Source organism: Schistocerca gregaria, chromosome 3, assembly GCF_023897955.1.
Source record: "Schistocerca gregaria isolate iqSchGreg1 chromosome 3, iqSchGreg1.2, whole genome shotgun sequence".
Classification (NCBI taxonomy): domain Eukaryota; kingdom Metazoa; phylum Arthropoda; class Insecta; order Orthoptera; family Acrididae; genus Schistocerca; species Schistocerca gregaria.
The window spans coordinates 158,858,457-158,873,568 of NC_064922.1; the positions used below are offsets into that span (position 1 = coordinate 158,858,457).

Genomic DNA, 15,112 nt, shown 5'->3' on the forward strand with positions numbered 1-15,112 from the left:
CAGAGTGGTGTTTTGCATCTTCAGAGTTTCTCCTGGTTCTACTGAGTCTTGAGCAGTTTATAATACACAATTTGATACTTAGCTAACTTATTAACACAGTTCACCAACTACAAATGTCATATATACAGTAAATGAAAAGATAAATAACATTAATATGCAATCAGCATGAACAGACTACAGCGAAACTAATTGGACAGAAATATATGTGACTTGAGGCACTCTAGAGAGATAGATTCTATAAGAAGACCAGTTTGATTCCTTCAGATATTTCCAAATCCTTATGAGGAATGTGGCCTACTACAAATAAAATTCGCCCAAATGAGTGGATATGATTGGACATGAATGTATCCATAGAACCACGCTCTGTGACATGTGCACTGCATGAACACCCACCATGTGACCCAAATTGGTTCAGGGCATAGTACAGGCTGTCAGTGTGAATGGAACAGTGCAAAGGGGATGATGGTACTCATAGGGGAGCAGTGGGTGTTCATTGTGGAAAATTATGTGACAACAAAGTCATGGAAATGGTGTGATCAGTTGTTTACCGAAAATTTTTACAGTGTCAAAGTGCAAGCAAAGAGTGCCATGCAGTGCTTAGTCCAAAAATAGCATCAGGCAGGATCTGTTTTGGATAGGTTAAAAAACATCCTGAAACGTGTCCGCACACAAGAAACTGTGTCTGGCATTACATCAGAAAATGCTTCAAAGTCCTTCCAAATCAGTTCAGTGCCTATCGCAAGAGACTGGCACATCACATTGATCATGTGGACGAATACTCCATGTGGTCCTGTTCTCTGAACCACTTTTCTTTGCCCCACCCTGCATACACATACCAGTTTTTATAAGAACAACTTGTTCACTTGATCTTATTTTTGCCTTGACAAATGCTTCTCTGCAGAGGAATACAATAACATAAGTGAAGTTGTTATTTTCTTTAGTTTATTAAGGTCCTCTTCATTTAAAACTAAATTTCAACCCATACTCAATATACTTCTGTGAAACGTTTGGTGAAGAGTACTATTGTAACACATGTTAGAGATTTTTGCCGTTTCACTCGAGAACAAACATGAGGAAGAATTACTGCTTAAATGCCTCTGTGCATGTTGTAATAATCTAATCTTGTCTTCAATGTCTCTAGAGGAGTGATACATGGGGGCTACAGTATATCTCTAGAATCTTCACTTAATACTGATCCATGAAACTTTGCAAGTAAGCCTTCCAGGATCATTAGCCTTTATCTTTAAGAGACTGCCAATTCAGATTTTTTAAAACATTTTTATGATGCTATCCCTTGAGTCAAATAAACTTGTGACTATCATGACGCCCTTCTGGGTCCAACACACTTGAGCAATATTCTAAGATCGGATGCACAAGTGATTTGTAAGGAATCTCCTTGTAGACTGGCTGCATTTTCCCACTATTCTGCCAATGAACTGGTCTGCCACATGCCTTACCCGCAACTGCACCTATGTGATCATTGCATTTCATACCCTCACAAATTGATGTGCCTAGTTATTTGTATGAGCCGACTGATTCCAGGTGTGCGTCCTTGATATTATAGTCATAGGACATGACAGCCTGCATTTTACAAAGTGCACAATTTTACCTTTCTGTACATTCGAGGCATGTTGCCAATCTTTGTACCACTTTGAAATATTACCAAGCTCTGCCTGGATATTTGTGCAGCTTTTTTCAAACAGTACTTTATTACAGATGATTGCATCACCTGAAAAAAGTGGAGGTTTTTATTAATATTGTTTGCTAGGTTACCTGATGTTACTTTGCTTCTGTCAGTGATTATCCATCCAAGATAAAACGCTGCATCATTCCTTCCAAAAAGTCCTCAATACAGTCACAAACTCCGTATGACTGTTCTTTCTTTAATAGATAATGATGCAGTGCTGAGTCAAATGATTTTTGGAAGTCAAGAAATAGTGCCTCTACCTACCTGCCTTGATCCATGCTTTCAGGAAATTATGTGAGAAAAAGCATGATTTTGATTTCACATGACCATTGTTTTCAGAATCCATGCTGGTTGATGCGGAACATTTTATACAAGATACCTCATTTTATCTGAGCTCATAACATATCCTAAGATTTACAACGATGGAAGTCCATGAAACTGGATGGTAGTTTTGAGGGTCATGTTTGCTATTTGCCTTGTAGACAGGTGTGATCTGCACTTCCTTCCAAACAGTGGGCACAGTTTTCTGTGAAAGGGCTCTGTGGAATACTATGTTTAAAATGGGACCTAACTCAACAGTGAATTCTGCATAGAATCTGAGTGGAATTCCATGGGACCCTAGAGCCTTGCATAATCCTTTAGTTATTTCAGCTCTTTTAGGTATCTGTATCACCTTTTAAAGGAATGTTTGAATACAGAATTCAACATATTTGCTTTTCCTTCTTTATCCTCAATTTCAGTCCCTGTGTCATCTGTGTGTGTCTGGACACTAATTTCAGTGCTAGTGACAGCCATTATGTATGACTAGAATACCTTTGGGTTTTGTGAAAAGTCTTTTGATAAGATAATGGTAGTCATAGATATTCGTGTCAATTACAAAATATGACTGGTGGAACTGCAATGTTATGGAACTGATGACAGTTCTTTCCCCTTGAAAGAATAAAGCCTTACCTTTATAGCACATAACAGGGTGACTTTAATAGATTTTTCATAGGAATAAAACTGGATACAAAATGGAGGAATAACATCAAACAGTGGTATCCCAAAAACCTCAGTATTTGATATGCTCCTACCCTTGATGTTCATTTGTAGTCAAAATACTGAAGCCCTTCTCAGAAACTTTGATGCTTCTAATGACAATAGCATGTTAACTGTGTGAAAAAACTAAACACACACAGGTAAGTTAGTAAAAGTACTTAGCTGGATCACATCAAACAGTATTACATCCTCTAAAACCCAGTTTATTCCCCTACAACAAGTACTTCTACAACTGGTTTGAGCATTTTATTCAATGATTTTATTTACAATCTGGGATGTGTATGCCTCAGCATTTTTTATAATGCTTAGTCATGTTTCAAACAGTGGAAAATTCAGAACAGAATAACAATGATGAAATAGCATAGATAATTACTTATCACATAGCAAGATACATTGAGAAGTAGACAGGCACATTTGAAGAACATTTGTAAGTAGAATAAGCTTTCAGACAAAGTCCTTCCTCGGGCGGGCAGACGGACACACACACACACACACACACACACACACACACACACACACACACACACACACACACACACACACACACACACACATATGCAAAACTCACATACACATGACCACTATAGTCTTCATGCCTGTGTTTGTGAGTTGTGTGTATGTGTGTGTTTTCTATGATTGAAGAAGGCCTTTGTCTGATAGCTTAAACTTCTTGCAAATGTACTTTAAATGTGCTTGTCTGCTCCTCAGTGCTGCCTCTGTGTGTTGAGTAGTATTCTGTCCCATTTTATTGTTGTGTGTCACCTTTCTCATAAAAAGAAACAACTTTTGTTGTTTTCCAGATGCATAGAATCTGCTATGTTTGACCGCTACGATTTTGCAAATATAAACCTCCTATTCAACATATTGCCTTCAGAAATTAATTTTCTACTTTTATTTCACCTGTTGTAGATGCTTTTCTGTTTTTCAGTTTTTGGTCATTCTTAAATAACCTGTAGATGAAGAGAAGCTATGTATTGATCAAACCTTTCTGCAACAGAAAGCTTATAGTTAGTAATACGTCCTCACATTTTTCTGTCTTGTATATTAAATATAAATGCTGAATACTGCTGAATTCAAGAAAGTAAATCCTTCATTTACATGTTCAACTAAATCACAACTTCTATGAATATTTAAAACATCAGTTAGAATCTCAATAAACTTCATCTCCTGCAGAAGCTATAATTGAGTCATTTAATGTATGTTAAAAACAGGCAGTTAAGTACCAGCTGGGGATAAATAGAACAGGAGAGTAATATTTATTTTATTCCCTGTATTGTTTATCCATTGATTAGGTGTCTATGCTGTAATCAGTATCACACTACCATAGTGTTGTGTTGTAGATTCAATCTGTTTTTATGTATCAGCAGTTTTATAATGGTTACAGTCAAATTTCAAACAATGCTAAATTCAGAATGAAATAACAGTAATGAAACAGAATAGATGGTTACTCAGTATGTATCAGAGGCATTGAGGGGCATACACAAACTAAAATTTGTATTTAATGTGCTGAATTTTTTTTTTTTTTTTTTTTTTTTTTTTTGTATTCTCATTTTGTACAGCATAATAATTCAATTTTTGTTGTAGCGGTTCACAAAGCTCAGCCAGATGACCCTTGTAATCAGGGTGCCCTCAACCCATATCCAGGAGACTGCACGCGATACCTCTATTGCCAATGGGGCAGGTACCATGAAGCAGACTGTGCAGCAGGGCTTCATTGGAATGAGGTAAAGACTTAATGCAGATGAAAGAAAATGCATATTTTATGTCTGATATGATTACAAATGTCCAAGGGGACCATACGTCCAGAAGTTGAAAGGCAAATAACATGAAATTGCATAACTTATAATATTTCTCTAATGATCTCACTTCTTATGTGTTGAAGGTATTTAATGATAGTTAATAGAAGCAGCATAGAGTGATTTACAACACTTATCAATTAAGACACCCAATCATATCTCCCACATCACATGTATAAAAATGCAGAAATAAAACAAATGTTATTACTATTAAGCCTCTCCACCATGCACAGAAAGAAGCATTAAAAAATAAGTTTGTATGGTAGAATGTGAGCAGTATTACTGACTGATACTCTTATGCATATTGAGTCACTAATAACATTACCTCATAGCTTTGCATACATACATAGATTGCCAAATTTATCACATCAGTCCAAGCATCATACCTTCTTAAAGATTTACTGAGTGAAGTGATGTCATGTTCAGCACACTGGACATGTATTCTACAAGAGTGGGGCTCGAATCATTGCCTAAGCAACCTGAGTTAGGTTTTACTTGGTTTCCTAAATCAATTGAGGTGAATGATGAGAATGTTATTTAAGCAGGGTCACACCCATTTCTCTTCCCCATACTTTTTCATTCCAGTCATGTCGCCAACCCAATATGACTTTGTTACTGACAAAATATTAAAATCTTATCTTCCTCTTGACCTTCTTGCCAAAAGCTTGCCAGTTTCCATTACTGGTAATTGATTCAAATATATATTACACTTCATAATAATGTGAAAACTCTGAAATTTTTCATCGTAGCTCAAAACAACTGAAGAACTTGCTCCTCTTCTAGCAGCAGTGTACCGTAGGTCTCTTGAGAAGTGAAGCATTCATAATGATTGGAAAAAAAGCACAGGTTATTCCCATTTTCTAGAAGTGTTGCCAAACAGACACACAGTACTACAGGTCTAAAACCATTATGTCAATCTTTTATAGAATTTTGGAACATGTTTTATACTTTTATACTCACATATTATGACATTTCTGGAGGTTGAACATCTCCTCTGTAGAAACCAACATGGATTCCAAAAACAACAATAATGTGAAGTGAAAAGTCAAGCAGTATGTTGCTTCCTCCTATGTATATTTCACAAAAAGACCATGAAGATAAAATTAGAGAGATTTGAGTTCACATGAAAGCTTACCAGCACTTGTTCTTTCTGCTAATCATACATGACCGGACCAGAAAAAGGGGAAGTAACATGATATACAGAGTACAATCTACCACACATTTTAAGGTGGCCTGCAGAGAATAGACGATGTAGATGTAGATGCTCTTTGGCTTCAAAATTCCTTTTAAAAATTTTAATAATGCTTTATCCAACTACTGTGTTCCCCATCCTTGCCCAATACAAACTTGTGTTCAGTCTGTGAGGACCTCATTTCAGACAGGACACTAAACCTTAATCCCTAACTTTTGTTTGAACCAGAATGAGTATAAATTTACTGCCATGGTCATTCAAGTGCATATACAAGAAGTTGTAGCAAATAGATTCCTTTCTCTGTGAAGGATTGTTGGAACACAAGTGGTATTTAGTAAGTGTGTGTAAAAGAAGAACACTGTGTTAAATAGTTCAAAAGTAGTGGTTCTGTATTTGTATTTAATTTTGTATTAGATATGTTTGTAATATGTAATGAATGCATTCTTATCCAGATGGAGAAGATTTGTGACTGGCCAGAAAATGCCAAATGTACAGATATGGAGAGTGGTAGTGAGGCCCCAGCTGCTTCATCACAGAAACCTGTTACAGAGATGAGTACAAGTTGGACAACTGCTGCACCAACAACCAAGCCACCATGGACATGGGCAACAACCACTACAGTGAAACCTGTAACAACAACTTCTACAAGAGCACCACCAGCTCAGGGTCCACCTATCTCTGGTACTTCATTGCAGCCTTATAACTCTAACTTTGAACTTTAAACATCAGGTTGTAAGTTACTTTTATTTCTCCAACTTAGTAACGGGGCTGTGATTTGATTATCACTTTTCATTTTATTACCTTATCTTCCTTTTATTACTTCTGACACTGTATTGGACAGTAATACCTCCTCTTGTTTATTTTAATCAGCTACTTAGAACTTATTTCAGAATATTGAACTTAATACCTTGTATTTTATTTGAGAGACATATTTGTTTCAGGTTACTTCAAAGTTGTGTGCTATTTTACCAACTGGGCATGGTACAGACGGGGGCTAGGAAAATATGTTCCAGAAGATATTGATGCAAACCTTTGCACTCACATTGTCTATGGATTTGCTGTACTTGATTATGAGAATCTCATCATTAAAGCTCATGATTCATGGGCAGACTTTGACAACAGTGAGTATTCCAATTACTGATCACATTTGGCTTAGTCCTACTTTTTTAAATAAAATGAATGTGAGTGAGTTGGGAATAAATATTATTACTCATAATTTTCTCACATCATCTCTACATCAGCCAAGACTGGTTTTGTAATAATCTGTTTACTTACTATGAGGGCCAAGATTAAATTTAATCATATCAGGCGACTGACATTGGTTAAGTAATCTCAAATAAAGGTTGGTATGGGATAGCAAGAATGCAGTAAAATTTTGAACTTCATCTGTTGAACAAAGAAATAGTTGAGTGTGGGAATTATCATAGCAGGATATATTGAAATAAAGCACTACTTTGATCAACTTTTTTCCGTACCCCCCGTATGACTGTTCCAGTTAAGCTAACAGTATGATTGAGGCAGTCATAGTCAAGTATAAACTAAAATCAACCATGTCCAAGCAGGTAGAAAGCTAGAGATGATCTGTAAACTTGTTAAATTCATAATGCCACAAGTGAAAAGGCCAGTATTTTTGTCTGTCAGGTGCAGCTCCCAGTATGACCAACAGAAACACATAAAACTAAAAAACAGCACTTCTTTGTTACATTAATGTTAATTTATGTAATTTTGTTTATAAAACTAGCAACAATGATCTCTGTAAGCAGTTATCTTCCTTCAGCAAGGTCCGAGCAGGCACACGGGGGGAGGGGTTTATTAGTTATTGGGAGCTCCAACGTTAGGCGGGTGATGGAGCCCCTTAGGGAAATAGCGGAAAGGTCGGGGAAGAAGGCCAGTGTTCACTCTGTCTGCTTGCCGGGGGGTCTCATCCGAGATGTGGAGGAGGCCCTACCGGCGGCGATAGAGAGCACTGGGTGCACCCGACTGCAAATTGTTGCTCATGTCGGCACCAATGACTCTTGCCGTCTGGGTTCAGAGGTAATCCTCAGTTCGTACAGGCGGTTGGCGGAGTTGGTGAAGGTGGAAAGCCTCGCTCGCGGGGTGGAATCAGAGCTAACTATTTGTAGTATCGTTCCGAGAACCGATCGCGGTCCTCTGGTTTGGAGCCGAGTGGAAGGCTTAAACCAGAGGCTCAGACGATTCTGCGAAGAGCTGGGGTGCAAATTTCTCGACCTCCGCTATCGGGTGGAGAAATGTAGGGTCCCCCTGAATAGGTCAGGCGTGCACTACTCGCCGGAAGTGGCTACGAGGGTAGCGGAGTACGTGTGGAGTGCACATGGGGTTTTTTTAGGTTAGAGAATTCCCTCCCTAGGCCCGACAAGACGCCTCCTGAGACGCGGCAAGGCAGGAGTAGGCAAAATGCAACAAGGAATAACAATATTAATGTGCTAATAGTAAACTGCAGGAGCGTCTATAGAAAGGTCCCAGAACTGCTCTCATTAATAAACGGTCACAACGCCCATATAGTACTAGGAACAGAAAGTTGGCTGAAACCAGACGTAAACAGTAATGAAATCCTAAACTCTGATTGGAATGTATACCGCAGAGATAGGCTGGACAGTGAAGGGGGAGGCGTGTTTATAGCGATAAGAAGTGCAATAGTATCGAAGGAAATTGAGGGAGATTCGAATTGTGAAATGATTTGGGTGAAGGTCACGGTTAAAGCAGGCTCAGACATGGTAATTGGATGTCTCTATAGGCCCCCGGGCTCAGCAGCTGTTGTGGCTCAGCACCTGAAGAATAATTTGGAAAATATTTCGAGTAGATTTCCCCACCATGTTATAGTTCTGGGTGGAGATTTTAATTTGCCGGATATAGACTGGGAGACTCAAACGTTCATAACGGGTGGCAGGGACAAAGAATCCAGTGAAATATTTTTAAGTGCTTTATCTGAAAACTACCTTGAGCAGTTAAACAGAAAACCGACTCGTGGCGATAATATATTAGACCTTCTGGTGACAAACAGACCCGAACTATTTGAATCAGTTAATGCAGAACAGGGAATCAGCGATCATAAAGCGGTTACTGCGTCGATGATTTCAGCCGTAAATAGAAATATTAAAAAAGGTAGGAAGATTTTTCTGTTTAGCAAAAGTGACAAAAAGCAGATTACAGAGTACCTGACGGCTCAACACAAAAGTTTTGTCTCAAGTGCAGATAGTGTTGAGGATCAGTGGACAAAGTTCAAAACCATGGTACAATATGCGTTAGATGAGTATGTGCCAAGCAAGATCATAAGAGATGGAAAAGAGCCACCGTGGTACAACAACCGAGTTAGAAAACTGCTGCGGAAGCAAAGGGAACTTCACAGCAAACATAAACATAGCCAAAGCCTTGCAGACAAACAAAAATTACGCGAAGCGAAATGTAGTGTGAGGAGGGCTATGCGAGAGGCTTTCAATGAATTCGAAAGTAAAGTTCTATGTACTGACTTGGCAGAAAATCCTAAGAAATTTTGGTCCTATGTCAAAGAGGTAGGTGGATCAAAACACAATGTCCAGACACTCTGTGACCAAAATGGTACTGAAACAGAGGATGACAGACTAAAGGCCAAATTACTAAATGTCTTCTTCCAAAGCTGTTTCACAGAGGAAGACTGCACTGTGCTTCCTTCTCTAGATTGTCGCACAGTTGACAAAATGGTAGATATCGAAGTAGACGACAGAGGGATAGAGAAACAATTACGAGGGTCAGTCAAAAAGTAATGCCTCCTATTTTTTTTTCTACGTTTAATTGTCAGGAAATTTAAATGCAATTACATAGGTTGAAAACCACAACATTGAGGATAATTTTGTCATTTTTCAATGTAATCTCCGCCCATCTCTACAGTTTTGGTTCATCTTTGAACAAGGGCATGTATCCCAGCACGGTAAAAATCACAGCTCTGCCTTCTAAGCCATTGACGCACGGATGTTTTGACGGCCTCCTCATCTTCAAAATGAATCCCACGATGAGCTGCTTCATCTGCAGTCACCCGACGGTCACCACGAATGATGTCATCAACTTGCTGAATGTTGTATGGAGTCACTGCACTCACCGGCCTGCCGCTCCGCTTTTCGTCAGTCAATGGTGTTTGCCCTTCAGCTTCCTTACAACGACGAACCCTTCGTCTAACAGTGCTGACATCCACTGTCACAACACCATACACCTTCTTCAGTCTTTCATGAATGCGTATGGGCGTTTCACCTTCTGCATTAAAGAATTCAATCACACAACGCTGTCTCAAACGAACATCGATGTCGGCCATCTTACAAACTTCTGCTGTGCTGCCACCTGTTGACACAGAAAGTTACTACTGCAGTGGATTGGAGAAGAAGGTTTGAGGAATGGCGCCAAATTCAAATTTTTCACTTAACTTAATTTTTTTAAGTAGAAAAAAATGGGAGGCATTACTTTTTGACCGACCCTCGTAAAATCGCTCAAAAGAGGAAAGGCCGCTGGTCCTGATGGGATACCAGTTCGATTTTACACAGAGTATGCGAAGGAACTTGCCCCCCTTCTTGCAGCGGTGTACCGTAGGTCTCTAGAAGAGCGAAGCGTTCCAAAGGATTGGAAAAGGGCACAGGTCATCCCCGTTCTCAAGAAGGGACGTCGAACAGATGTGCAGAACTATAGACCTATATCTCTAACGTCGATCAGTTGTAGAATTTTGGAACACATATTATGTTAGAGTATAATGTCTTTTCTGGAGACTAGAAATCTACTCTGTAGGAATCAGCATGGGTTTCGAAAAAGACGATCGTGTGAAACCCAGCTCGCGCTATTCGTCCACGAGACTCAGAGGGCCTTAGACACGGGTTCACAGGTGGATGCCGTGTTTCTTGACTTCCGCAAGGCGTTTGACACAGTTCCCCACAGTCGTTTAATGAACAAAGTAAGAGCATACGGACTATCAGATCAATTGTGTGATTGGATTGAGGAGTTCCTAGATAACAGAACGCAGCACGTCATTCTCAATGGAGAGAAGTCTTCCGAAGTAAGAGTGATTTCAGGTGTGCCGCAGGGGAGTGTCATAGGACCGTTGCTGTTCACAATATACATAAATGACCTGGTGGATGACATCGGAAGTTCACTGAGGCTTTTTGCAGATGATGCTGTGGTGTATCGAGAGGTTGCAACAATGGAAAATTGTACTGAAATGCAGGAGGATCTGCAGCGAATTGACGCATGGTGCACGGAATGGCAATTGAATCTCAATGTAGCGAAGTGTAATGTGATGCGAATACATAGAAAGATAGGTCCCTTATCATTTAGCTACAAAATAGCAGGTCAGCAACTGGAAGCAGTTAATTCCATAAATTATCTGGGAGTACGCATTAGGAGTGATTTAAAATGGAATGATCATATAAAGTTGATCGTCTGTAAAGCAGATGCCAGACTGAGATTCATTGGAAGAATCCTAAGGAAATGCAATCCGACAACAAAGGAAGTAGGTTACAGTACACTTGTTCGCCCAATGCTTGAATACTGCTCAGCAGTGTGGGATCCGCACCAGGTAGGGTTGATAGAAGAGATAGAGAAGATCCAACGGAGAGCAGCGCGCTTCGTTACAGGATCATTTAGTATTTGCGAAAGCGTTACGGAGATGATAGATAAACTCCAGTGGAAGACTCTGCAGGAGAGACGCTCAGTAGCTCGGTACGGGCTTTTGTTAAAGTTTCGAGAACATACCTTCACTGAAGAGTCAAGCAGTATATTGCTCCCTCCTACGTATATCTCGCGAAGAGACCATGAGGATAAAATCAGAGAGATTAGAGCCCACACAGAAGCATACCGACAATCCTTCTTTCCACGTACAATACGAGACTGGAATAGAAGGGAGAACCGATAGAGGTACTCAGGGTACCCTCCGCCACACACCGTCAGGTGGCTTGCGGAGTACGGATGTAGATGTAGATGTAGATGTAGAACACGGTGCGTGAAAAATCTTGCATTTCTTAGTGAGATGCATTACATATCTACTATATTACTGTCATAAAAGAATTCAAAAATTTTATAATGACTTTTCAAACATAATAAACAGTGACTAGAGCTGTATTCAACAAGCAGAGAAGCCAAGTAAAAACTCTGATATGCCTGAGGCACACAGCAAGAAGTGAGGTTCAAATTAATATATTACATGAAATCATAGATTTATTTTTCCACAACTAAAATAAAATGAATGTACAATAATGTGAGATGTGTTGTCCAGAGAGAGTCAGACATATGGTGAGAGAAGGGGTTGGAGGAGAGGTGGGGATACAATGGCTGTTGATACATTACTCTCTTGATTGTTTAACACTGGTGTGAATTTTGTCAAATGCTATTATCTATTTACATTTTTAATTTTCGGTGACTGCTGCTATTGCTCAAACAAAAAATGTTATATATTTTTCAACAGAATTCTATGAACGAGTTGTGGCTTATAAAAAGAAAGGTTTGAAAGTGTCATTGGCTATTGGAGGCTGGAATGACTCTGCTGGTGACAAATACAGTCGGCTAGTGAACAGTCCTTCAGCAAGGCGGCGCTTCATTAAACATGTTCTGGAATTTTTGGAGAAATATGGCTTTGATGGATTGGATCTTGACTGGGAATATCCTGTTTGTTGGCAGGTATGGCTTCCTTAAACTATATTTCTAGCTATTCTACATCAGGAAAGAGAAGTCAAAACTAAATGCTCAGACTACATAAAGAGACTGGAATGAAGTTCCTTTCTCCTTTGCTACAAATATGAGTGTAAATAAAACTTCCATTGTTAAGTTTTGAGATTCACTTCCAATTTCATGACAAAAGTCCATTCTCTATAAAGAGCAAAAACATTGCAAACAATTAATATGTTGTGTGGCTGTAGAGTTTCCTGGTGTATTATACTAATGAAAAGCTCTTATGTTTGCAGCCAGGTGACAGCATAAAAATTCCGCAATGTTTCGATGAGTGTCACAGTCTTCATCTTCTGGTGATGCATTGAGACTCTCATTGAAATATTACAGTATCTTGACACTGCCACCTGGCTGGAAACCCAAGAGCTCTACATCAGTTAATAGGCTGGAGAAAAAGAAATTGTCTTATGAACAAACATAAATATAAATTTATGCTTTGGAGTAATATGTAAGAATAAGAATAAGAATCTTTATTAGCCCTTCAGTATTTTCTTATACAATGGGCTTCGTCAATAAGTTCAATTACAGTATAAAGATGGTTATATTCTCATAACAATGTATATATAAATCATATGAATGCTAGTGTAGTACAATAGCACACATTTGGAATTTTATATATTGTTAATTTTAGAATAAAAAAGAAAAAATTATACAAATTTATTCATGTTGATGGCACTATGTCATTATCATATAAATGTTGATAACACTATGTCATTATCCTAAGATATTGATACAAATATAGAGCACTCAAAATAGGTCTGTTATACCTATATGTTAGATATTGTTTTTCCAAATTTAGGTCCTACTACAGGCAGGGGTACCATTCTCTATGTTAAAACAGCAAATCTGCCATATTACAAACATTGACCCAATGTTGTCTTAAATTTATTTTTAGATACTGTTTGTACATTTTTAGGGAGCATATTAAACAGTTCGAGACATACATATTTATAACTATTATGTATCTTGGACAGTCTAGAGTATGTGGTAGTAATGTAGCAGAAATAAGTTGAAGACACTAGTAAATTCCACATTTTCAGGTTCAGAGCTTGAGAAGGGCAACAGGCAAAGGAGAAAGTTGTCAAAAGTATTAAAGAATGAGACAGATGTAGATAAATGATTCAGTATTACTGACCAAGAAAGAAACAAAAGAATGTCAAGTGAAAATTGACATACATTTGTAATGAGAATGTGAGACTCCAATTGTCTCTTCTTGAATAGTTCTATGATGGCATTTCCTGTTTAGCTGTGTTACAACAATGACAGAAGTTAATTCCAGTTTTTGAAATTGAATGTTACAGTCAGTTCAGATCATAGTAAAATTCATTACCAATCTTCTTCTTTGCTTTAAAACATCCAAAATGTCAAAATTTTAATAGTAATATTGTTATTATTGTTATCTGTTTGCAATCAATTAAATAGCGCTGTCACCTACTCTGACCACACACTTTGTTCATGATACAGTTCTTTACACATATAGCACAGGGATGCAGTAAAAGTTGTTGGCCAAGCAATAATGCAAAACTGTCTAACTTATTCATGTCTACATTTATTTTTTTCATAAAATCATATACTATCAGGATGATAGTATTCTAATAAAGAGATACAGTGTCAGTGAGTGACAATTGGAGTCTGTCAATTCATACAAATACCTATGTGTAACAAACTGTACGGATATGACATAGACCCATTTATAGGTAAAACTGGTGGCAGACTGGTTCATTGGGTGGATACTGGAAAAATACAGTCACTGCACAAATGAGACTGTTTGCAAAGCACTTGTCTGAACCATCCGAAACATTGCTAAATGTGAGAGATCAATACCAAATACGACTAACAGGAGGCATTAAATGCATGTAGAAAGACACACAAGTGGTCACAAATTTGTTAAACCAATGCAGGGTGTATACACCCTGTGGCGATGGGAAATCTGGAAAAAAGATGGGAATTTTTTCAAATAAACTTGGGAACTTTAAAGAATTAGGGAATTTTTCATTGTTTCAGTTTTCAGCTAAATTTTTGTAGGTCTGAGAGGTAAGAACTGATACTCTAACAAAGAATTTTATTTTAGCCTGCTACTGCAAAATATTCCTGGAGAAATAAAACATGCATGAGAGAATAACACAAGAATAAAACTTCAGTTGCAAAGAAAATGTGCCATTTGTAACAACAAAACACAGTTCACACACAGGCATCTGCTGACAGTAAAATGTGTCAAAGGTTTTAGAATGAAGACTATGGAATACTTCATAACAACAAACAGCTTTTGATGAGCATGACACCACAGCTGTTTACGTTTCTAACAGGTCACAGGAAAATATTATGAATGGTGTTTTGAAAAGCGTTGCTTTCAAAGCAGATTCCCTTTTTTGCAAGATGAATTTGTTGTGCATGAGACTGTGAAATGAATTTCTTAAATCATGGAGCATTTGGCCCTTATTCAAAACTTAACACTTTGAGGACAAGCCACATAGAGAAATTTTGGGCTCAGAAGCGCAGCCATTTATGGCATTATTTAAAATTTTACTGGCGCCTTTGTGTTTGATATATCTCAAAGGGTAACACATCTTATAAAAGATCAATTTTATTTGGGAAAGCTTAGTTTTTCTTGTAGCTGCACTGTATGGATATTAATTTGATTCATTAAATTTTCATGTTTGTGTGTTCATACTACTTAACAGTGATGTTAAGTCCTATGCTCTG

General features: G+C 38.1%; 1 protein-coding gene across 2 annotated transcripts in view; it reads left to right on the top strand.

Moving 5' to 3' along the window:
* Window positions 1–15,112, top strand: part of LOC126354154 (probable chitinase 10) — a 256,966-nt gene that overhangs the window by 165,531 nt on the left and 76,323 nt on the right. For both annotated transcript variants that reach the window (XM_050003569.1, XM_050003570.1), the window contains 4 exons: window positions 4,310–4,449; window positions 6,166–6,394; window positions 6,655–6,834; window positions 12,150–12,361. In XM_050003569.1, the coding sequence (XP_049859526.1) occupies window positions 4,310–4,449; window positions 6,166–6,394; window positions 6,655–6,834; window positions 12,150–12,361 (761 nt within the window). The remainder of the gene's footprint in view (window positions 1–4,309; window positions 4,450–6,165; window positions 6,395–6,654; window positions 6,835–12,149; window positions 12,362–15,112) is intronic.